The sequence below is a fragment of the Bos mutus genome, chromosome 10 (genome assembly GCF_027580195.1).
Source record: "Bos mutus isolate GX-2022 chromosome 10, NWIPB_WYAK_1.1, whole genome shotgun sequence".
NCBI classification, from domain to species: Eukaryota; Metazoa; Chordata; class Mammalia; order Artiodactyla; family Bovidae; genus Bos; species Bos mutus.
The window spans coordinates 46623870-46648489 of record NC_091626.1 but is presented as its reverse complement, the minus strand read 5'-3'; the positions used below and the strand labels follow the sequence as shown (position 1 = coordinate 46648489).

The following is a 24620-nucleotide window of genomic DNA, read 5'->3' as shown; positions in this document are numbered from 1 at the left end:
TGTTCTTGCCTGGAGAATCCCAGGGACGGGGGAGCCTGCTGGGCTGCCGTCTATGGGGTCGCACAAAGTCAGACACAACTGAAGCGACTTAGCAGCAGCAGCAAACGTCTCATTGCCAGCATCTTGCAGTGCCAGTTTAGCAGCCCAGCATCCTAACAACAGTGAGACCCAAGGACGGGATTACCCATCTGAGTTTTCTTCTCTGTTACGAGAAATTGTGCACTGAGGGCTGATTTTGTCTCTGGCTCAGGCTCTATGGCTGGCACATATCTTTCTGGTGCCTTTCAAGGTCACCTATGAGATTCTCTCCTGCAACACCCATGTCTGCTGTGAGTGCTTACTGGATACACCTTGTGGCTTCTCCCAATAGCCCTTCTTAGTATTCATCCCAGTGCTGCACTTTCTCTCTCCTACCTTCAGCTTCTTACCTCTTCACATGCAAACTGCAGGCAGGGGTTAGTGGAATCCTCCCAGGGTCTCTTGCAATTATTTCCTGTGATACTGAGTTTTTCTCAGGAGCATTGGTTGCAAGCTGACCTTTTCTAGCTTCCATCGATCTCATCTCATATAAACTCAAGCTTGCTTGTGTTTCTAAAAATGTATAATGTACATGGCTTCCTTTCTTGGTTTCCTGCTATGATGCAGAACTTTCCTATTTGTGTGTTTCTTTGGTCATTTCAGAGAGGCTCTGCGAGCCGATGGAGAAAGAGAAACAGACACCTTTGCTCTAGTTGTGTCTTTTGTTTTGTTGGGTTTAACAGAAATCTGGTCATTCTGCACTTAGAGTGCAGGTTTACTGGGCTGGCCAAAAAGATCATTTGAGTTTTTCCATGTTATGGAAAAACCCAAACAAACTTTTTGCCCCACCCAAATACAAAGAGAAATACCATGCAAATTAGTGACTGGATATTTGGATCTGAGACTTAGGGAAGATCTGAGTTAGAGATATATATTTAGAGGTCTTCCTTGGTGGTCCAGTGCTTAAGAGTTTGCCTTCCAATGCAGGAGGTGTGGATTCTATCCCTGGTCAGGGAGCTAAGATCCCCACCTCATAGCCAAAAAAACAAAACAAAACATAAAACAGAAGCAATATTGTAACAAATTCAATAAAGACTTTAAAAGTGGTCCATATAAAAAATCTTTTTCAAAAAGTAAAGAAATATAAGTTTGGAGGCATCAGCCTGTAGTGGGAGTCACGTCACAGTAAGAAAGAAGTCTGCCTAAAGCAGGAGTTCCAAAATCTCGTGGATCATCAAAATATACAGATTCCTTGGTCCCTCTCCTATAGATTCTAATTTAGTAGACTTATGATTGCCCTCAGGAATCTATAATCTTTTTTAAAACCTTACATTGAAAGAGTTCTAAACTTGAGTATTAAGGGAAGACATTGTAAGACAATGCTCCTAGTATGTTCCTCTTTATATAAGAAAGTTTTATATCTATGGGTATCTGGCTGTGTTGTAGGATGGTGGCAGGGTCATCAACTGAAAAAGTGGTGAAGATTTTGAAAAGTCATTGTGAGGAAAATGTAGGGAAGCTGATGAGACACATGTACAAAATGAGGGGACGGAGGAAGTTGGACATCAATAAACATGAATGTGTACCTTCTCCTTCTTGCTCAGAAGCCCGATTGTGAACTTAGAGACTGTAGGAGGTTGGGCAAATAGAGTTGGATAAATCAAAGGACAAGGACAGGACACTGAGGGCTACAGAAACCCACTGGCAGCTGACCATACTCCCATCTTTTCAATTTTCTGCTGCCCTAACCTGTTTCCCTGCTCTTGTCCTCAGGATCACCTATCCCTTTTTCTCTCAGTCCATGTACTCCTCCTTGGTTAATTTCTCCTTTGTTATCCCTTCAGTCACCATCTCATCAATAACCTTCAAAAAATTAAATAACTAATTTAAGGTAATAAAACTAATAAATGGTGAGACTGAGATTTGAACTTAGGCCAATCTGAGTGTTTTTTTTTTTAATCACTACTTTATTTGACCCCTGCAGTTGGCATGGTGATGCCCCACCCAGACCCTGTTTAATAAAGGCCTTATTGCCTCAGCATCTGGGAGTGCTGTCAGCAGACAGCCTTCAACTGTCCAGCCCTTTGGGATGGTTCAGCTGCAGAGACTTGCCACGTCCAGATTCATACCCCTTCCTAGGCCACCCACCTTCAGTGACTGATGTATATGACTGATGTATGTGGGAGTATAAAGGTCTGGCCCTCTCAGACCTCCTTGGGACTACTCTGAATGAACCTCTGTCTCCAGAGCTCCCTGTGGGGTCACTGAGGCTGTCCTTGGGACTGCATTTCAGCTCACCTTTCCCTAACCCTTCCTGCTTTCTCCTCCTCCTTCCAAACGGACTCCTTAATAAACACGCTCCATGCTAAACTTTCTGTTTCTTAGGGGACCTAACATGCAACAGCTTCTCCAAGAAACTAGAGCCAGAATTTCCTGTTATAGGAGTCACATGACTTCTCACTGTTTCCAGAGACCCTCTCAAGTGTTTCTGAGAAGTGTCAGGGCCCAGATGAAAAGCTGGGTGCCTTGTCCTGGTCACCAGGGTAGCATCTAGCCATTTGAATTTCAGGTACAGAGGACTGAAGAGAGAGGGTTAACCCAGGCCTGAGTTAAGTCCAAAGGTGTCAGATTCAGAATACAGATATCCTGCTTCTTATGCTTTGCCGTTTCCCTTTTCCCTTCCTAGTCATCCTTCTGAGGCCAGAGTCTGACTTGAAATCCTAATCTTGAACCCCAGCTTTAAACAACCTGCAAATGAGTGAGGCACCTGATTGAAATTTTCAGGCTCACATCTGATAACACCACTGCAGTGTGATTTTAGTGACTGAAAGGAAAAAACAAGACCAGAGCAAACGAATTTGAGTGCTTTTATTTCAGGTTGACTTTTTCCCCCTTCTATTTTTTATCAGTTACAATAAACAGTCACAATATGTCAGGGAAAAATAATCAACGCATCCATCAGAAAAAAATTTTGGTAGTTTTTAATATGATTAAGTATTGTATGAATACTAACAAATTAAAAAAAATCAATACTTATATATTCCAAATTTGCAAATTTTTCTACATCAAATTTTAATTATCTTTTAACTCTCTACAATCATTATATAAAGTAACTAAAAATATGATTCAGGATATATTTCTTTATAACAGTTTGAAAATGTGTGATATTGGGTTTCCAATTAGACATCTATGAAGACTTCATCTATGCTAACCACTTAATTAGAAAAAAATATTCAAAGTAATAAAATGTCTAAATATTTAGTAGGGAAAGCAATTAAAATTTATATATTAAGAACAGAATATATTGCATATTTAATCAGAATATATTTTGCTTCCTCTTTCAGCTAATATATTTTTCAGTCAGCCCCAAATTGAAGCTGTATGTTGTCAGCAATTGCTCAGATCACTCTCAGTATATAATCTGTTATATTAAATAACCTTACTTAGGTAAGTGTTTTAAACATTGTGGAGACTCAGGTTACCTCTTAAAGTTTTTAGTTATTGATTTTCAAATCTTTGTGAGTGTAAGCTTCTCAGAAGGCCAAGTATAATCATGTTTCCTGCCCAGTTGGTCTTTTCCTTTGATAACCACCCATGGTTACTATACCAGCCTGTTAATAAGCATTTAATGAGAAACTGCTGTGGGGCTGAGGCCACTACCAGGCCCTAGAAGCAAATAAAAGATTAGGTGTGCCTGGAAAAGCTTACGATAAGTTGAGTTTTCACGGGCGTAATAAGGCAGCATATGTTTGCTTAATTTTCATGTTTTTAAATAACATTGACAAGATGTTTTTCTAGGGGTAGCATTGGCTTTGACACCCCCTTAAACTGATTAAAAAAATAGTTCCCATTAAGTAATAATTTAAAAATGGCAAAATTTACTTGGAAGCCTATAGGATAGTCTTCTAGGTTTGAATATCCACAGATCACATTTACAACATAAAGTACTGGAACTTGTTTCCTAATTATTCACACTGTGTTCTAATCCTTTATCTTTAAGGATAAAGATCTTTTAAGAGTAAAATGTCAGGACATTTTTGTGATTTCCTCTAACTAGTAAGACAGGAGGGAGGTTCTTCGTGAGGATTTCCAACCAAGCCATGTACAACCAATCTGATATAGATCCTTTTCTTGCCACTGGAAGGCTCCTGACAGCATGCAAGAAAAATAAAGAACAAACATGACAATTAGTACCAACATAACATCATTAGCTATCTGAGCTATATAATAACAAGTAGCCTAAACCTTATATATGCCTCCTCCACAAAATGAAAGCACTGAAATTATTTTGAATATAGATGTTAAACTGAGATGTTTCTCAGATAATACAAATATTTACAAACCAGAAAAATAGGCCTGGACATTGTAATAGAATAGAAAGTGTGAAAAAAAGTAAAAGTGTTAGTGGCTCAGTCATGTCTGACTCTTTGCCACCCTCTGGACTGAGGCCTGCCAGGCTCCTCTGTCCATGGAATTCTTCAGGCAAGAACACTGGAGTGGGCTGCCATTCCCTTCTCCAGGGGATAGTCCCGACCCAGGGATCAAACCTGGGTCTCCTGCATTGCAGGCAGATTCTTTACCATCTGAGCCACTAGGGAAGCCCATTAGAATAGAGGCAAAGCATAAATAGATTTTCACTCTTTAAATAAAAAATGTGATCAACCAATACCTCTCCCCGTTTTTCTAGGGGTGGGGGAAGGATTTTTGCTAATATTTTAGAGCTCTTATTATATTTGGGAGAAATAGCTATTTGGGCTCTATCACCCAACTCAGGAGACCAGTCTATCTCTTAGATGAATGGTCTTCCAGTGTAGACCTTGCTTGAAGACATACTTACCCTTGTACCTAGGAGTTAAATCATGAGATATAAATGTGAAATTGCTGGTTTTCTTGTTTAGCAATGAATCTTTAGATAAGCATTCTTATTTCCAGCAGGTATGCCCCTAATATTTGTGGGGTGGAGGACAAAGAGTGGAAATGGAAAAGCCCACTCTTTTTTCTCCTGCCCTGGCCTCTTCCCACATGGTAAGGAGCCTTGAGAACATGCCATGGACTCCACATCTCAGGAGCAGCTATCCAGGGAAGGGGCCTGTGAACCTTGACCAACTTGGGGCTTAATTGGCAGGGAATTCCAGGGTCAGATTCCTAGACAGAGGTCTAGACAGGGAATGAGGGTTCTAGGTGTCGTGTGTCCTGGCCCTTTGGGTGGAGCATGTCTGGAGTAAAGTCCATATGGAGCCCTCTAAAGCCTGTGGGCCCCATTGTCTTAGGGTGGTATTTATTTTCCCACATGGTCCAAATTTAACTTTTCCACCCGAATAGTTTTGGGCTTTTATATTGATTAACCCATGTACCTGAGATTTCTCTGTAACAGTCTTAAATGTCTGCAATGATACTTACAGGACTATGAGATTAGCAGCTCTTGAGTGCTCCTGTAAGAGTTCGTTCAGTCGAACTTGGCGGTAACTCTGTGGACAACATTCAGATTTTGTTGAGGGCGGTTTCTCAGAATTATGAATGAGAATTTATCTTTTTTCCTCTAATTAGAGACAAGTAGGAAAGCCTCATTTAAAAAAAAAAAAAAACCTTTTCATTCAGGTTTGGAAACTTAGTGTTTTAGAAACTCGTGGAAAATATTAGAAATATAAAGAATAAGACCACTGTGTTATGTTGTAAGTTGCTAAGTCATGTCCAACTCTTTGTGACCCCATGGACTGCAGCATGCCAGGCTCCTCTGTTCATGGGATTTCCCAGGCAAGAATTCTGGAGTGGGTTGCCATTTCCTTCTCCAAGGGATCTTCCCAACCCAGGGATTGAACCTATGTCTCCTGCTTTGGCAGGTGCATTCTTTGCCACTGAGCCACCTGGGAAGCCCCATTGAGGTATAGTGGCTTATTAAATTCTAGAAAGAAAAAACAAGCAAGCAACATGGATAACAGTAAAAAGATGAGAATGGCCAGTGCTGGGAACAGGTTTGCTGTGGAAGAAACCTAACCTAATCTTGATACTAATTTGGTATGCTAAACACACAGATTATACCCTAGTCTAATCTTTCTTTAAACTCTTTGATTTTTACCAGCACAGGAGACTGGTTTCAATGAAAGAGTCACCAAAAGACTCATTTGGAAAAATAACTACATTAACTATTTTGTAGTGATGAGAGTAATATTTATTATCACATTTCACCGGTTCAGAAGCCAAAGCTTAGATAAGTGATTTGTTCAATTATATGAAAAGCTTTTGTTAGAGCTGGGCACTTTGTCACACAGAGTTTATGATTCTTAGCTCAGTATTTTTTCTACTAAATTTGAAAGGTTTTTAATATCTCCTGCTCTAATCTGTTCCAACTTCAGCTCCTAATATGGCTTATTTAAATTTTGTAATTTAGAGCTTCTTGAGGTCCTTTTCGTTGAATGTCTAATCCAATTCAGATGTTAATTCTTCTGCCTTATTCTTATGTCCTTGCCCTCTTCATCATCCTCACTGTTGCAACTTCATTCAGTTCAAGCCAGATGCAGGTAACTCCCGTCTTATTGTGTTCTCTAGAAAAGCTCACCATTTCACATCCATCCTACAAGACATTCCAGATCCAACTTGCATATTCAGTGTTCCAGTTACAGATTTTCTCAGATCCCTATGTAAGTTTTTATAGCTATATCAGGTTAAAATTCTTTTTATTGTGTCAAACTGTGAGCAATCTATATTTACTTTGCATATGTATTGACTGAAATTATTTTAGTCTGATGGGTCTGTCTCCTTTTCTATAAAATTAAATTGGAAAGAAGACTTCGCAATATGTATCAACAGCCTGTTTTCAACTTAAAACACTTGATTTTATACTAAAAAATGAAAGCAGTTTTCTAAATCCTCACATTCACTAATATGATTCAAAAAGGACTTGAAATATGCAGAAACCCTAGATCGCGAATAAGTGAAATTCTATAATAGATACATTACTTCTTGATCTTTAAATCAACCACTGTTTTCTTTTTCAGCTAGTTAGATAGCAAAGTAAAGATTAAGAAAGAAAAGTCCTTACCTTTTCCTTGACTGCCTCCAGTTCTGCATCTGTAATTTTCCACGGAGTTTCTCTCTTTAATTTCTCAGCAGTTGTTAAATCTTTGCAGCTTTCATGGAGACGATATGGTTCAATCATTTCTTCAAAGACTTTCCAGCTGAAATTGGAATTATAAAAGAGGCCTCACAGTGGGAAAGTAACTCATTATTTCACAGATACTCCAGGTGTGACTGGGTACGCTGGCTGCAGAATCAGAGCTGAATGTCATGCAAATCTTCTAAGAATTATCTTTGCAGGAGACTGTGAGTAAAACCATGGCTATCATAGTGCTTCCCTACCCAAGGAAAGACCTTAAGGGGTATGAGGCCTTGATAGCCTACTAGGTATTATTAATAAATCCTCAATATAAACACACAAACACATAGATGGTAATTACTCTGCAATTACACGTTCTACATAGTATAGTCAAAGGCACAGTTTTAACATAGACACTTTAGCCCATAAATGAGTTTCCATTTGCTTATTTACAGGTTCTATGGGAGATGTTCATGAATTAATGTAGGAGATGAACCAGCATCCCTGAGAGTTAGATAGGGTTGCCCTCCTCACCTTTAGCCCACATGGCAGCTCCCACCTTATGGCAGGAGGCTGTGGGTAGGTCGGAGAATAGTAAGTGAGTGAGTTTAATGGCTATAGAACAATCTGAATGTTTGCTGTAAATAATGCTGCCTTTGTCCTCCTGCTGTCTGATGTTGCTGCCTGAGATGTTCAAATGGCTATTGTTCAGGTGCACATTAGAGGAAAGAACAAAAATCAATAACATTTTAAAATCTGAGGCCATTTTAGAGCAATTAAGAAAAAATCATTGACTAGAAAATTAGGAGCAGTACCTCAGAACTGTAGAACATTTTAAAAATTGCTGAAAAATCTCATTCTTGTCTATCATAAGAATCTCATAAGATTTATTTTTAAATGATAGCACAAAACAAAACATAATTTATAGGAGTAGTTGTCTTCCCTATGCTACTATAAGATGATCTCAAATATAAATAGTTTTCTTTGGTTTTATATATCGTGGCTTACTTAAAACTTAATAACTTTGGAATGAGTGATAATTAGAATTAATGTGCTTTTAGGTTAAGGAATTAAAGCATGAAGCAATGATTTCAGTTTCCCAGATGGTGCAAGTGGTAAAGAATCTACCTGCCAATGCAGAGATGTAACAGACGTGGGTTTGATTCCCTGGGTTGGGAAGATCCCCTGGTGGAGAGCATGGCAACCCACTCCAATATTCTTGCCTGGAGAATCCCATGGACAGAGGAGCCTGGAGGGCTCCAATCCACAGGGTCACAGAGAGTCAGACATGACTAAAGTGACTTAAGTGAAAGTGAAAGTGAAGTCGCTCAGTCGTGTCCGACTCTTTGCGACCCCATGGACTGTAGCCTACCAGGCTTCTCTGTCCATAGGATTCTCCAGGCAAGAGTACTGGAGTGGGGTGCCATTTCCTTCTCCAGGGGATCTTCCCAACCCAGGGATCGAACCCAGGTCTCCTGCATTCTGGGCAGACGCTTTAACCTCTGAGCCACCAGGGAAATAAAGTGACTTAGCACAATGATTTCAGTGGTCTCATCAGTTTTCCTGATTTAGGACTTGCAGATGGAAGTACAGAGATTACTAAGGAGTAGTTTGTTCCCACCAGTGTGCTGCTGTTAACAGATTGAAGAGATACTTAATGCAGTAGATTTCTGATGCTTTGACTTATTCAGAATGGTAGACAACGAGTAGGAAAGAATAAGACTGATATGCCCAATTATTGTTTCAACCATGTTTTTTATCTGCTATTTCTCCCAACAGTGCTGTGCTTTTAGAGACCTTGGTGGTCATCAGTGCAGAGGTGCTGGTCTAGGAGAGAAGAGCCTGGGTTCTCGCTCCAGGTCTTCCATTGTCCTCCTTGACCTGGATAACCTAGCCTATAACAGGGGTAACAACGGCTGCTCAGAGCTGGTGTGATACTGATGCGAGTGTTAGTAGGATGATTTGGATGGCCATGCTCTGAAAAGTATGCAGTGCCCTGTACAAGCAAGACATTCATTTTACTCAACAACCATGGGACTGAGGTTAGCAGTTGACGGTTTCTCTGTTTAAGCTTTACATACAGTTATTTTGATCAGGGATGAGAGTTTTATTTGCCTCTCACTCCAGGTGCTTTTTGGAAAGACCACTTCAAAAATAGTTTCCTAAGAAATGGAAAGTGGAATAAAGATTGTTTGCTTGTCCCCCCAGGCATCCATACTACGTTTCTCCATTGTAGTTTGGATGAGAATGACTCTATCCTCAATATCAGCCAGTCAGCACAATTCTATCCCTTTTGCCAGCCAGATTGGCTAAGTTGGGCACATAAGCCAGGCAAGCTTGATCTAGCATTTCACTGACTGCAATGAGTGGCTCATAGCTTGGTGGTCCAAAGGTCTTTTTAGATTTCTATTTTGAGTCTCTATTAAATCTGCTCATTCTTATTGTTACAGTTGTTATTTAGTTGCTCAGTTGTATTTGACTGTAGCCTGCCAGGCTCCTCTGTCCATAGGATTTCCCAGGCAAGAATACTGGAGTGGGTTGCCATTTCCTTCTCCACGGGATCTTCTTGACCCAGGGATCAAACCTGAGTCTCTTGCACCTCCTCCATTGGCAGGTGGATTCTTTACCGCTGAGAAACTAGGGAAGCCCATGATCATTCTTATTATATCTTAAAATTGATTCTAGAATACTTTAAGTATTCAGCTCAGTTCAGTTCAGTCCAGTCACTCGGTCGTGTCCGACTCTTTGCGACCCCATGAATTGCAGCATGCCAGGCCTCCCTGTCCATCACCAACTCCTGGAGTTCACTCAGACTCACTTGAGAATGAATTCAATTAAAAAAATTAACTTACAGCTTTCCTGCCTTTCCCATCCTTGTTCCTCATAATAACCAGGTTAAACTGCATAAAAATTTCCCCTAAAATTCATATAAAATTTCTTCTCACACATTAATGTATTTGTTGTTTTTGTGATCACACTAGCATATTTAAACTAAATTATCTAGTTAATTGCTTCCAGTTTCTCTTTGATTTCTGTTTAATGATTGCTGTCTTTTTGGCCTATGACTTTTAATTTAGTCTATACAATAAAAAAGAATTTAGCCACAAGAGCTTTTCAGTTTCCCCGGCCCAATTGTTTTCTCATTAACTTAACTTTTTCCTCCCTTTCACCCTTACTCTACTGTATTTATAGATAACGTTTCTATGATAGAATGTCTCCATCAAGATTTACTCATGTTTTATGAGTAGTTGAAAGCTCTATTAAAAGCAGCTGAAGGACATTTAACATTAGCCTCCAACATGGAAATCATTGATGGTGAACTATTGCTAACATTGTGTAAAAATGAGTGATCAAGGAAGAACAGCAATCAGGAGATGGTTGTTAATGGTAGACCAGGGCTGTCTAGCCATAAGGCCCCTGTGAAAGCTGAAGTTGAGCCAGGGTTGTAAGGTTTGAGCCCTGGGCCTGGGGTTGCATCAGGCCACTGAAGAGTTCTGTTTCTCTTATTAAACCACTCCGAGGATTTGCCTTTTAAAAATTATCACAAAGGTTCCAGGTGTGGTCAAGTGTGAAAGTGTTAGTCACTCAGTCATGTCCGATTCTTTGCAACGCCATCAACTGTACTTGCCAGGCTCCTCTGGCCATGGAGTTCTCCAGGCAAGAATACTGGAGTGGGTATCCATTCCTTTCTCCAGGGGATCTTACCTACCCAGGGGTGGAACCTGTGTCTCCTGCATTGCAGATGGATTCTTTACCATCTGAGTCACCAGGGAAGTGGCCATTTGTGAGATTTACTGAATGACCAGTCTCTGTTCTAAAACTTATCTTCAAATACTGGAAAAGGCATCGCCAGCATCAGACATGTGGCTGTTTTATGAAGTAACATGGCATCAGTTACAGCCGAAACTGAAAAGAGAAGGATGGTACTTCTAGCACACCTCTTCTTGGTCACCTTCTGTCTTCACATCAGGATACATTAACTACAGTTATTCTGCTAAGAATGTTCTTTTTCCTTGCATCTTCCTCAACACCTTGATATATCACAGAGAAAATCTCCAGAACTGTGAAAATGAATTAATTTTTTTTTCCTGAGAAAGGGAAATAGATCTCTTCATTGTAGGATGCAGAGCATATGTAATCAACACCAAGTCAGAATGGTGTCTAAAGTCAAACTTAGAGACCAGGACAAAAGTACAAATGCCTTGGTCCTTTGTTTCTTATGACCGTGCATAGAGTTTTCTCCTTGAGAAGAGGAAACCATGGAACAAAGGTCAGGGGTACGAAGATGAAGCGCATCTAGGCTGTGATGGACACTCAAAGAAGGAAGAGGCATGGTTAGAGATGCAGCAACATCCTCCGTGATAGAACAGAAAGGATGGGTATACAGGTGACCATGGCTGCTGGGCAGAGACTAGTACAAAACAGAGGGAAGGATACAGGGACTTGGGTAGAAAAAATCATATTGATGGGTAAAGAGGCAAAGGATATAGAAACAAATTAATCAGCAAACGCAGACAGTCCTTAGCTGCTGCTAAGACAAATACCAGCAAGAAGAATTCAGTTACAAGAAGCAGGTGACTGACTGATCTGTGGCCAGCATTGAGCCAGGGCTTATAGAGAATCCCAGTTCAGTAGGGGACACTGTGACTACACTCTCGTTGTCGTTCAGTTGCTAAGTCATGTCTGATTCTTTGTGACCCCCATGGACTGCAGCACTTCAGGCTTCCCTGTCCTTCATTATCTCCAGAGTTTGCTCAAACTCATGTTGGTGATGCTGTCTAAGCATCTCATCTTCTGTTGCCCCCTTCTCCTCAACTATGCTCTAGACAACAGTAAACGGTCCCGTATTGGCAGAGAGCTGGCAGGCTGTGGTCTGGTGCTAAGTGGCACATACTGGGGAATCATTGTACCTGCTGTGTTATAGAAGAGAATGTGTTTCCTCCAATTAGAGCTATCAGATGAGCCTGTTTGATCACATTCCTGCAAGTGCCAAGGGGCAATGACTTAGGAGTTAAAATTCTTCAAATGAAATGTGCAAGGCTACCAGAGGTTACTGCATGACAACTTAGTTCATATAAAAATCTTAATTCCATTTACCAAGGAGAATGATAAATCTGTTCTTAATTTTTCTTAACTTTATAACTGTAGAAATATAGGAATGAAAGGCATTAGTGGTATTTATGATATAAGGAAATATTACATCATAATAATCCAGGTCAGCCCTGTCAATCCTAGCTTTCTTATTTCAGTTAAGACATTTTGTAAAGCTGTTTTAACTGACGCATAGCCTTAGAGGAATCATGAATACCCTCAAATGACATGAGGTTCAAGGTTGCCATTTTGTCAATAAGAATGCATCTTAAATCTGGATAATTTTCAGTTAGTTACTAAGTTCATCTGGGATAACAGTGAATCAGAAGAAGGATAGAGCAAGAAGGTTTGAGGAATGTGGAGTTGCAACTCATCAAGAACTACAGGAGGAAGGAGAAATGGTGATCAACAGGAATGAGAAGAGGTCTGAGTCTAGCAAGGACCTATGCCATACTGAGACCTTTGTATCTCCTGTTTCCACCCTTGGGGAACCATGCCACACCAAATCAAATGTACTAAACTGCATACAGATGCAACACTAAACATGATTTTGAACTGTAAACAATTGAAAATATTTTATAATTGTGAAGTCATTGCTCTAAATATTTTAATTTATGATCTGTTGTAATTTCCAGACAATCTTCTTATACCTCTGGGAACTCCTGTGAAGATCTAACCTACAAATTGTTTTCAAATACCATGGACTTCACAAATTTAAAAATTAATGAGGTTAAAGTGATGCTGTTTTGAAGGCATTTAAACAATTATTTCAATTTTTTTTTCATTTTAAAATTTTGGAACCAATACCTTTCCTTGCCAGGCTTCAGATAGTTTTAGAAATCCCCTTTGGAAAAAAAAAAAAAAAAGAAATCCCCTTTGGGGGCTCTCATAGGCTTCCCATTCAGAATGCCCCACCAGTAACTTTAAATAATGTAAACTTACCCTGACTGCTCAGGTCAGAATTTTCTGAGCCTATGCTTCCTGCTACTGTTACCACCATAGAAAGCATAACGCGAAAGGCAATTCTAAAATGCTAACTAAACGATGTTTCCGCAGTTGTTCTTCTCAAGCTCATCTTCACCTTAAAAACTTTTCCTTCCGTTAGAACCTGATAGCTCTGTGTCATGATTATTTAAAATCCCCTTTTATGTCATCCTATCAGGAAGTCACAGCAGTAAACCCGTAACATTTTAACCTTCTAATAATCAACACAAAAGAGGGGAGAGTTTACCATGGATAAACTGCATCTGGTTAAATATTCCATACCTTTCTTTGTTTGGCTTAACGTTGATGTCACCAATGACATGGATGTCTGCAAATTTTATCCTAAATTTGCTCAGAAGGGAAGCCATTCTGAAAATACAAGACAGAAATGCCTCATCATTGAATATTTAACTATTTTCAATCAAAGAGTTTTGTGTTTAAGACATCAAAAGCAATCATGTCTTATTTCAGCTTAGCTTTTGGACAAAGGCTTTGGTTAGTATTTGATTTCCACTGTAGCACTTGATGAATATGGATAAATGTGGACCAGATTATTCTACCAAAGGCAAAGAGAAATTTCTGTAGGTGCAGTCACTGGAAACAGCAAACCCAGCTCTGCATTCATGTTTCAGGGAAAAGGTTGTGGCACTGTCCACTCTTCCTTATCATTTGGGAAAAAGAGAACAAGTCTCAATACTTATTGATGATTGCTGATAATGTTTATAGAGTTACTGACAATCTACTGACAAACCAATAATTATTATATATTATATCATTGTAGATTAAAAGTTTTTCCCGCTAGCAACTGAACATTTTGATATAATTTCAAAGTTACAAAACATTATAAGAATAGTGTAAAGAAAGCTCAGATTCACCAGTTGTTTATGTTTTGCCCCATTTGATTTGTCATTCTCTTTTTCTCTGTCTACATCTCTCTATATTGTTTTTGCTTGCTGGCTTTCTACGTCCTACTTATCTGCCATTTTAAAGTAAGTTACACGTATCAGTCCCCTTTACCTCTAAGTACTTCAGTGAATATTTCCTAAGAGCAAGGACATTCATTCTCTTTTATAAACAGAGTACAGTTTCTGAAATCAAGAAATTTAACATGGATGCCCTGCTACTATCTTATCCACCAACCTTTTTCAAATTTCATCACTTGTCTCAATAAGGTACAGAGGCTTTAAGAAAATATAAATTATTGTAGACCTCATGTTAGTTTCCATTTTACTATAATTTTCTTTAAGAGGAATTAGATATATATAATAACTTTCTAAGAAGGGGGAGACAATGTGAAAAAATGACTAAGAGCTGAAGAATTGATTCTTTTAAACTGTGGTATTGAAAAAGACTCTTGAGAGTCCCTTGGACTGCAAGGAGATCCAACCAGTCCATTAAAGGAGATCAGTCCTGGGTGTTCTTTGGAAGGACTGATGCTAAAGCTGAAACCCCAATACTTTGGGCACCTGATGTGAAGAGCTGACTCATTGGAAAAGACCCTGATGCCGGGACAGATTAAAGGCAGGAGGAGAAGGGGACGGCAGAGGATGAGATGGTTGGATGGCATCACTCACTTGATGGGCATGAGTTTGAGCAAGCTTTGGGAGTTGGTGTTGGACAGGGAAGCCTGGCACACGGTAGCCCATGGGGTCGCAGAGTCGGACACGACTGAGCGACTGAACTGAACTGAACTGAAGAGCCAGTCATTATTTTGTGATTTCTGGAAGTAGCCATTCCAGGAAGGGCTAGGACTTAGGCATGCCATGAGGGACTACGGGCTGCCAAAAGTCATTCTCTGGATTTCCTCCAGAGATCTTTGGATGCACCACACTCTTGGCATGCTTGTTGCTCTCACAACTAGAGATCAACTCTCCATGACTAAATAAATAAGAAAGGAACAGACTTAGCACCATGGGACTTGGCTTATTTATTTATTTTAATCAGAAGAGTTACCAACAGTCACCCATTTAAACACTTTCAAACTACAAGTGAGAAACTTGGGGAGGACCCAGACAGGTACAGTAACTGTTGCAAAGCCCTGCGTCTTGTCAGTGGCAGAGCTGGGGCTTGGACAGGGTGCCATCTCTGTTCTCTTCTAAGTGTGCGAGGCTAGAGGGACTGCCTCGAATTAACAGGTTTGACTCTCCCAGAAGAAACTGGACAGAATTTGGACACAGATGCCTTCAGGCTCTTCCTTTCTTGGATGCATTTACTAGTCAGAAGAAAATAAACATTATACAAGATAATGATGCTCTCACTGAAGACTTGAGAAGGGCTTCCATGCCAAATGCTTGTTGAAAGCATTTGTGGAAGGGGATAGAAGGACTTGAAGACAATGATTAGAAAAATTACGCAGATAATTTATTGACAGAAGCCAAGCAAGCCTAAGGCCTAGCGTGGTGACTTTTTGTCTTTAAATTTATTGTGCCTCAAAGACGCTTAAAGTTTTTTTAAAATTAAAGCATTCAAGCAACAAACATCAAAAACGCTTCAACACAAGTGATAAATTACTTACGCAATTTTTTCTTCTTCAATGCGATTGATCTTCCCTCCAACATAGATTCTTAATTTACAGTCTTTCCATTTTTTTCTGAGAGTCAAGATATAGGGGATAAGGAGTATTAACCCTGAAAAAAAGAGTAAATTATGACAGAAAGGATGAGCATATCCAATTGAAAGGAAATGAATAGCTTTATATCTGTATTCATTCCCACACTCATAGCTCCTAAATAATTTAAATCTTTAGAGAACACGGAAATGTTATTCTTTAACTGATACCGTTTTCATATACCTTCCCATGCAGTTTGTTAAATTTATCAACAAGAAATTCTGCTCTCTAGTGTATATTCTGGAATTTTTTACCTCCATCATCAAACAACCACCAAACATCAATTGTGCCTTTTCCCTGCTTCTTTTTAAATTGGGTGCTGGCCTCCACCAGTTTCTGGTTGAACTCCCCAACGTGCATTGACTGGATTGTGTTAATGCTGCTATCTGTAACGAAAGAGAAAGTAGTACATCCATTTGTCTTTTGAGGAAAGAAACAAAATAACTTGCCAATAAATCTATTCAGGAAAATAGAAGAAGGATCATGACTTTGTGTTTTTTATACTTATGGGAAAATAGTGAGCCCTATTCTCCACAAAAGAAAATATAAAGGTCAAATCCCACAGTAATTTAGATCACCTTCCATAGTTCAGAGAAATTTGATATTGATCTTATGATTACCGTTTTTATTATAGAGTAGTGAATTTTTTCAGATCCTTAGTAATCTGTCTCAGTGCAGAATTATTATTTAGACATGTAGCAATGCTAAATTATCTGATACAAAACCCTAAATATCCTCATTTTCTTAAATTTCATATATAACTCAGGTTACAATATCAGATGTACTTAAAAGTATTAATAGAACATGTAGTTATTGGTTTTCTAGAGATAACCAAAGAATCAGAAGTATTCCTTCGCTAGACAATATGTTCATTTGAGCACAATTTTGGTACGAATTCCAGAAATGTCTGGATTATAAAGGTTGCTAGGGACCTTGAGCATCTCAACTCTCCATGACCCTTTGGTCCTAACATGGACCTGGCTTACTCTTCTGCTTTCTTTTCCTGGCATCTTGTGAGTCTAAGGTAAAGCCACTTGAGCTATTTGAATCTCTGCGAATGAGATGAAAAAGCCAGGAAATATGGATTAAAATTACCTCTTCTTGAGTTACAGTTAAGGGTGTACATAAAGTACTTAAAAATATTTTAATGCTATTTCCGCCCTAACATGGACACAGTGAAAGTGTACCAGGGAAGTAGGGAAGTGTTTACCAGAACCCTCATTCCTATTCGCCAGTAGGTATTTCTTTGCTACACCCTATGTATTATTTCTCATTTCCACATCTTTGAAAGTTGTGACTTCATTGCTCTATTTCAAAGCGGTAGTGTCAGCATCGTGCTTAGAGCAGAGCTGACAGCCTCGTTAGAGCTTCCTCTCTGATCTAAGAGGGTCTCAGGATGCTTTGTTCTGTCTTTTGCTGTTTCCAAGGTGGAGCTGGTCAGTTCTGAAGCAATTATCTCATATTGTTTCTATCTCAGGACTGCTAAAGGAGGAAGTAAATATCTTTACCAAGTGGACCAAACTCTGCCGCTACTTACAAGCAGATCAGAGCATCCAGAGGACTCCTGTATGAGTGCCTGGAGGCCGAGCTGGTCCTGATCTAGAACTCCAAAGAGTCCTCAACTGACAAAAGCCCAGAGCACTAAAGGGGCCTACTATCAGAGCTGTGCTTGAAAATTTAGGCATTGAAACAAAACATAATTTTGCTTTTCTGAACAATGAGACTTGTTGACTTTCAGAGATGTATGTTTTTGCTAAAAGTATTGTCATGCAGAAATGGGGTTCCAGAATAAATAAGTTCCACTTTCACTAATAAAGACCTTATTACTTCTCTCCTCCCCAACAGCTAGAGAAGAGTATGGGCTATGACTTCTACATTTTCCATTGCTTCTCAGGTTGTACTGTTGCACAGAGCAGATTCAATGGGTAGTTAATTCTTCTCATGACTACATCAAACAATTGAAAAGGAAAGATGATAGTAGTTAGCATCCGGAGGGTCTCATTCTAATATTTATACCTGGAAAGAGACTTGATGTACCTCCAACTTAAGATTCAAACACATCATTTTTCTAGAAAATGTCATTTTAAGGAAGGTAATACCTAGTAGGTTCTCCCCTAGGCAATCAAATATTTCTGGCACCCAAGGGTACCTCTAAGTATTTGAAGGGGAGAAATGTTTGGTTTTCTCATAATGCTATGTAGATATACAAAAATGTTGTATTACAGGTTAAATTTGGTCCTTGGGTCATAGTAGGAAAATAAGAAAACTGAACCAAACCTCTTCCAGAGTAAAGAGATGGCCTCTTTGAAAGATTGGGTCCTATCAACCTAGACCAGCAGCCTGCTAAGTCTCAATTTGGATCTTGCTACTTGACTTGGAGACCTTGCCAAAGAAGTACTATTTCCTGGGCTTTACACCAGTGAAGGACTTCATGAACTACAGGACTATTTGTGCGTGAAAGAAATGAACCTTAACATTCTAATTTTCTACCAGCAGAGGTCGCTATGGACCTCATGAAAAAACTGTTTCTGCAAAGAGAGCAATTTTCAAAAAAAAAATCAGTCATTTGAATCACCTATTTATAAAACTAATAACAAGATCTCATTCTGTGGTCCTCCATTCCTGGGATGTACACTGAACATTCAGAGATAAGTGTACCATCTAGCCAAAATCTGCAGGTAATTAGTGTCTATGAAGTTCCAAGTCCAGCATTCTGGCTTGTGATAAAGATGGTTTTGAAATTAGAATTCTACCTGGATCCCTTTCTTGCCTGTACCAGTCGACTTTCAGTCTCCTGAAATATCTGCAAGGTGTGTGTGTGTATAGATAAACCAGTTTCAGTATTAGGTCATGAATTTCTATCCCCTTTACATCTTAACTTAGAACTTTTTTTTTTTTTTTGCTTCTTATGGCATTCAATCTGCTTACCCACTATATATCTTAGAAACTAAATATTATTTTAAAACAGAGAGTTTTTACGGTAAGATGTTACAAAGGGGTGAATGTTGTTAATAAGTGACAATAGCTTCTACCTTTTAGCCATACTGTCTTCTCTAAGGAAATGTCTTTTAGTCCTTACCTACACACAATGCCTCCAGTATCTTAGATATTGACTACTGACCCCTGAAGATTCATTTTGGCTCATTTTGTAACTTTTCTTGTAAATCTTAAAAGCACTTACCTTTCTTAGGAGTTGGCTTAGTAATGTTCAGCTTGCCAGCTTTTTTAAACAAGCCTCGGATGCCTCCATTTCCTTCTTCACTTTCATTGTCTTTGATGGTGGCTTCCAAAGCCAGCCGCTCCTGTTCTAATTTCTCTAATTCCTCTGATGAAAGAAGACAAAAATCACTTACTTAACTCGGGACAACAAAGTTTCCAGAAACGGTCTTATTAATGATTTCAATATTGAAAATGGTGTGACTATGCAATTAAATGATTATTTATGCATAATATGATTTTTCTGAATGGTTTTTTAGAAGTAACACGTATCAATAAATTGTATTCAGAAAGTAACAACTAGCTCAGAAAACTGGCTCTGTTAAGTTATAATACATGAGGACACTGAGTTTTTTATTTGTGAGGGCAAAGGAGGAGGATTATTTAATGCCATCTTTATTTACTACTGGCAAAACAAGATACCAGATCCACTGTATGTAAGATCTTGTACACTGAAAGCTACTGATTTACTGATCTGAGCTACCAGATATTTTACAACTAGGAGTAACAAAATTACAGAAGTATGCTGGGTGTATATCAGACACACAACAGTGCCTCCTGAATTGAAACATGAAACTAGAGAATAAGAATTAAAGAAAGAGAACCAGATCTGATAATAAACTTACAGTGAAAAATATTTACCACCACCAAGTCTTTCCAATAAGTAAAATACTTTCTAGAGTGAGTGACCAAAGCAAAAGAAATAAAAGCTGACATTTCTGTGCACCTGTCAGAGTCCACATTACTAAAAAGGGCCTCATGACACTTGAGTCTGCAATAAGAGTCAAGCTGTATAAAATGTCCTGTCCAGGATTTAGACCCGTTCTCTAAGCTTTGATGTTGGGTCTGGATGCCTTTTGTCTTTCTTGGATTCTGATGGTGACAGAAAGTTCCTAGCTGCTAGGTAATGCATTGCATCCCTTGCTGGCCTCAACCCGCATGGATCAGGGCAGTCATATGACTGCGTTAAAGACTGATGGACATTCTTGCTTACAGTGGTAAGGTAAGAGTCTTGTCAGATCCCTTCATCTTCTTGCCTGCTGAGAACAGAACCTTAGAAAATGAGCTAGGTTTGGAGGAAGAGTAGAAAACCTAGATTCAGTGTTACAAAACACTGGAAGGGCTTCTGTAAATGTCAACCCTTGGAGCCCATTGCCTTTTCTTTCTGGGAAGTGAAGCTATACAAACTCTAGATTTATCAATTATGTACTAACTAAATCTGTCAGGACAGTCACATCCCTAGACGGTGCTGTTATTCAGCTACACAGAATTGTCTGGCCCCTTTCCAGGTCCCTGCGATTAATCTTTTGCCAGTGGCATGAGATTTAAGGTCAAATCATCCATGTGATTTCCCCAAAGCTTCAAAGGTTCTCAAGATCAGCAGCTATAGAAATCTAAGAAATAAGATGAATGGCATTAAAGCTTAGACAAGAGTTGCTTACGCCTGACTTTCGAAAGGTGAACACACGCTGTGTTGCACTGGGGTCCTAACCAATTACAGCTCTGCTGCTGGCTTCATGTGACATTGGGCAAGTCACTTACTTTTCCTACGCCTCTGATTTCCTATCTGTGAAATGGAAAATCATAACCCCTCGCCTTTCCCACTCCCTAGCTTTGCAAAAAGAATAAGCAACAAGCCCTGCATGGTGCTTTGTTGCTCCTTAGAGAACAAAGCAATGAGTACATTTCTATAGGCAGTGGATTTATGCAACTTCTAGAAATGGGCTTAGGCATGCAAAGCATATCAAGGACTTTGAGAAGCCTGGGAGTTATTTTAGAAGTTAATTATTATTGTACTTTCTTCGGGTGCCAGGGTCTATGCTGCATATTATTCATTCCCAAACAACTCTGAGAAAGCTACTATTATTATCCTCATTTTGTAGGTGCAGAAACTGAGGCTCAGAAAGTTTAGGTAATTTGTCTGATGTCACCCAGCAAATCACAGGGTTCCAGTGCAAAGGAGTCTGCTGCTGCTGCTAAGTTGCTTCAGTCATGTCTGACTCTGTGCGACCCCATAGATGGCAGCCCACCAGGCTCCCCCATCCCTGGGATTCTCTAGGCAAGAACACTGGAGTGGGTTGCCATTTCCTTCTCCAATGCATGAAAGTGAAAAGTGAAAGTGAAGTCGCTCAGTCGTGTCCAACTTGTAGCGACCCCATGGACTGCAGCCTACCAGGCTCCTCCATCCCTGGGATTTTCCAGGCAAGAGTACTGGAGTGGGGTGCCATTGTCTTCTCCGCAAAGGAGTCTGCTTGACTCCAAATTCTGCATGCTATGCAATGTGAAGACCTTCTGCTGTTGGCTTCTTGCTATTATTTCAGAGTTGTTTTATTAACCTCCAACTCTTTATCCTTAGATGAACCTAAACACTCAGGTACATGGTGTAATGCCAAGCTAATTCCCCAAAACTCTGGTTTCCTCCAAATTGCCATTTTAAATAGAAGACCCTAAGGATACAGGTACATATGGCAGGCTGCCCCAGAGCAGCAGCTTCACTGTCCTGGGTGATGGGCCCCCAACTGTCGCCCACTCTGTGGGGTATTGCAGGGGGTCGGCTGTAGGGTAACCTATTCTTTGCAGTCATCTGGAAGGCAAGTATTTGCTGAGCTCCTCTAGGGGCAACTGCAAAGTTTGCACTGGAAAGAGGATTCTTTTCCTTTTCTTTTCTTGGCAGGCTCCAGCATACCCTGTGATTAGCCACTAGTTGCCATGTTTTTTTGTCCTCTAATTTGGACAAAGGAAGGGAAAAATAAATTCTCCTTTGTAAAGGGTTCGGCTGGCTAAGTGAACCGGGAGCTGCTCCAATAATGTGCTCGGAAAGTATGTGCAAAGCCCATCCTGGAAAGAGCAAACTGCAAAATCCCAGGCCTGCGAGACAAAACCAGAATTTGTGTGAGCGAGTCAGATTCAGCAGTTTCCTCAAAGACAACAGAGACAGAGGTTGACAGAATCCATTCTAAAGGCTAAAGTCTGCCTGCTTGAACATCTTGGACTTTCAGATCCACACAGTGGTCACTCAAAGTGATTTTGCAAACTCTTATTAAAGTTAATTCTTAATTATGCACTTTGTAGGTGATCTAAGGCCTCCTTCTGTGCACTCCCTCCTTTTCTCTTTTCAGTGCTAAGTAGAAGTGACGTTTTGATTATCTTTTCTCCTGCATTATCTATGTGGCCCACCGCTTGCCTCTGTTTGCATGCGAAATCACGAGTAGAGTTTGCCAAAACATTTCTTTCAACTGGAGCACTGGCTAGCTGACTTGTAAAAGTGTGCCTTTAATCACCGGAGAGATAAGGCAAGGGAGTAGGAGTGGATAGATGTGATGATTGCCATAAGGCTGCCTGAAAATTACTCGTTTCATCACCGCTACCATGACCACCACCACAACCATGACATTGTGATACTCAGGATTCACAGTGCTCTTTCCAATAGTGCCTGATTTCATCCCAGCATGAGTACTAGGATGAAAGCAGAGCTAGTAACATTCTCCCCATTCCCCCCTCCCCCATTTTACTGTGATGGAAACTTGGGTTTAGAGAGTTCAAGTGATTTGATCGAGGTTGCACAGCTGGTGACCCCCGTCTTCTGTTTCCAATTCTAGTGTTCATCCCTCTACTGTCCTTCATCAGTAATCTGCTCTGACTTCCAATATCTCCCTGATGAAGCAATACCCAGTCTGCATGTTTTGAAAAAAAAAACCATCCTCAAATTTCTCAGTCAAGAAATTTCTATAACATTTCATATTTTAATAATATTCTTCTTCAAACTTTATTCCACTGACTAAACTATGTGGCATGGAATAGAGTTTTAAGATACGTGTCTATTGTAACCCCACTAATTTGTAAACTCCTGGAGGGTAGCTTATGTCAGATTTCATTTCCACCACTTATTGAGAGTTTACTTTGTGTGAAGTACAATGCCAAACACTGTGCAGCCATCATATCCTTTAATCCAAAACAACAAACCTGTGAGGTAGGTATTACGGTTATTCCCATTAGAGTAACTGAATTTGAATCCAGACCTATCTGATTCCAAAGCCTATGCTTAGGCTTCCCAGACTCCTGCTCAAACATTCTTAGATGTGTTCATGCCTCACTAGTGCCCATCACCGCAATCACTCAAGAATATTTTGCTGAAATAAAAGAACAGGTCAATTCTGTTTCATGTGGTGGAATACATTTGACAAAGTTATCTCTATAAAGGAACAAAAACAAGTGAAGAGCTGTCAGGGGTGGGGTGTGTATAGCGTGTATGCATGGAGGGTGTTGGTATAAAAGACAACGTTTGAAAGAAGGAGAGTTCATGCCTTGTACATAGTTACAAGAAGAGGGGCTGAGAGCAGCTAACAGTACAGATCAGGCTGGCACATGACAGAGGCAGGACATGTGGGATTAACCCTAAGGATGAGAGATGAGGAAAGGGCTCCCTATCCTGGAACTGGCCACCCCCTGGGCACTGGTACGACTAGGAATCTTGCGTACTAGATAGTTTCATATTATATCATATTTACAAAGCCATACTGGTTGGGAGAGAGAGTAAGAGTCTGCATTTCTCTCATGCCAAGATTAAGAGAATCCCTGGGGTTCTAATGATGGGGGAGAAAAGCATAGACTTTCAGGATCTATCCGTTGAGCGAGAGTTTCTGACCAAGGCTTCCTACATACCCCCAAACAGTTCTCACAGGAAGAACAAAGAGTGAAGCCTGAGCTGTAACCTCATGCAAATGCCAAAACCACTTGAACAGTAGTTGGTTTATTTTCAAGTGCTTTATAAATTGATTATATAGTAACCAACTGCAGTGACTATTTTGAAATTCAATTTAGTTGTCAAGATTGCCTCGAATGGTCTATTTCCAGTCTTTTTTTTTTTCCCTCTTTTAACATGTCTTTTAGAAATAGGCAGGATTCTACAATTGAAATTCAGTCTGAATCTTCAGGATAGAGAGTAGTCAATTACCTGACAACAAAAGAGCGAGCAGGGAAACCCACTGAGGAGTTGCGTACCCTCTGACTTCACAGCATCCTTTTTCTTTATTAATTATTAAATTATGATTCTTTCTTGGTCAATCAACTCAAAGCTGTAAATGCTCACATGAATCAGTGTGCCGTACCCGAGGTGAAGTTTAGCTGAATTGAAGGCAGGAAGCAATCCTGCCGTGGTCGCCTTCCAATCAAGTGATTATTTACTACACTGCCATCTGTCTTTATTTTGCTAAGCCACTCCATCAGACACAGCAGAATCCTCGCGCTCCAAGATGGTCATAAATCGTGCAGTACTTCCACGGAACACTTGACCGCAATATATTGCGAATCACGTCTCATCACCTTATTTCCTACCAGTACAATTTGGACTCTATGTTGTAGTTGGCAACTTGCTAAATACCCCTGGGAAGTGAGCAATATGAAATATTGCATTTTTTTGTGTGTTGTCAGGCAATAAATTAACTTCTTAAGAGAAACTATCAGCCATCAGTATTGGATGAGTTGCTGCAGTATACAAGTTATAATGCTATGAACATCAATCTTATTTACATAAAAAATTATTCTCCTCACATAAGCCTGTGACACAGTATAGAAATAATTGTCATTAGCTGGTAAATTACCTATAAAGTT

The 24620-nt window shown here is 39.8% G+C and overlaps 1 protein-coding gene across 3 annotated transcripts in view; it reads right to left on the bottom strand.

Annotated features, from left to right (window-relative positions):
- Window positions 1-4030: 4030 nt before the first annotated feature.
- The window catches only part of SLC12A1 (solute carrier family 12 member 1), an 85563-nt gene continuing 64973 nt past the window's right edge, over window positions 4031-24620 (bottom strand). For all 3 annotated transcript variants that reach the window (XM_070378519.1, XM_005892141.3, XM_005892142.3), the window contains exons 20-26: window positions 18976-19119; window positions 16049-16180; window positions 15702-15813; window positions 13469-13555; window positions 7058-7193; window positions 5419-5486; window positions 4031-4166 (exon numbers count right to left, since the gene is read on the bottom strand). In XM_070378519.1, the coding sequence (XP_070234620.1) occupies window positions 4031-4166; window positions 5419-5486; window positions 7058-7193; window positions 13469-13555; window positions 15702-15813; window positions 16049-16180; window positions 18976-19119 (815 nt within the window). The remainder of the gene's footprint in view (window positions 4167-5418; window positions 5487-7057; window positions 7194-13468; window positions 13556-15701; window positions 15814-16048; window positions 16181-18975; window positions 19120-24620) is intronic.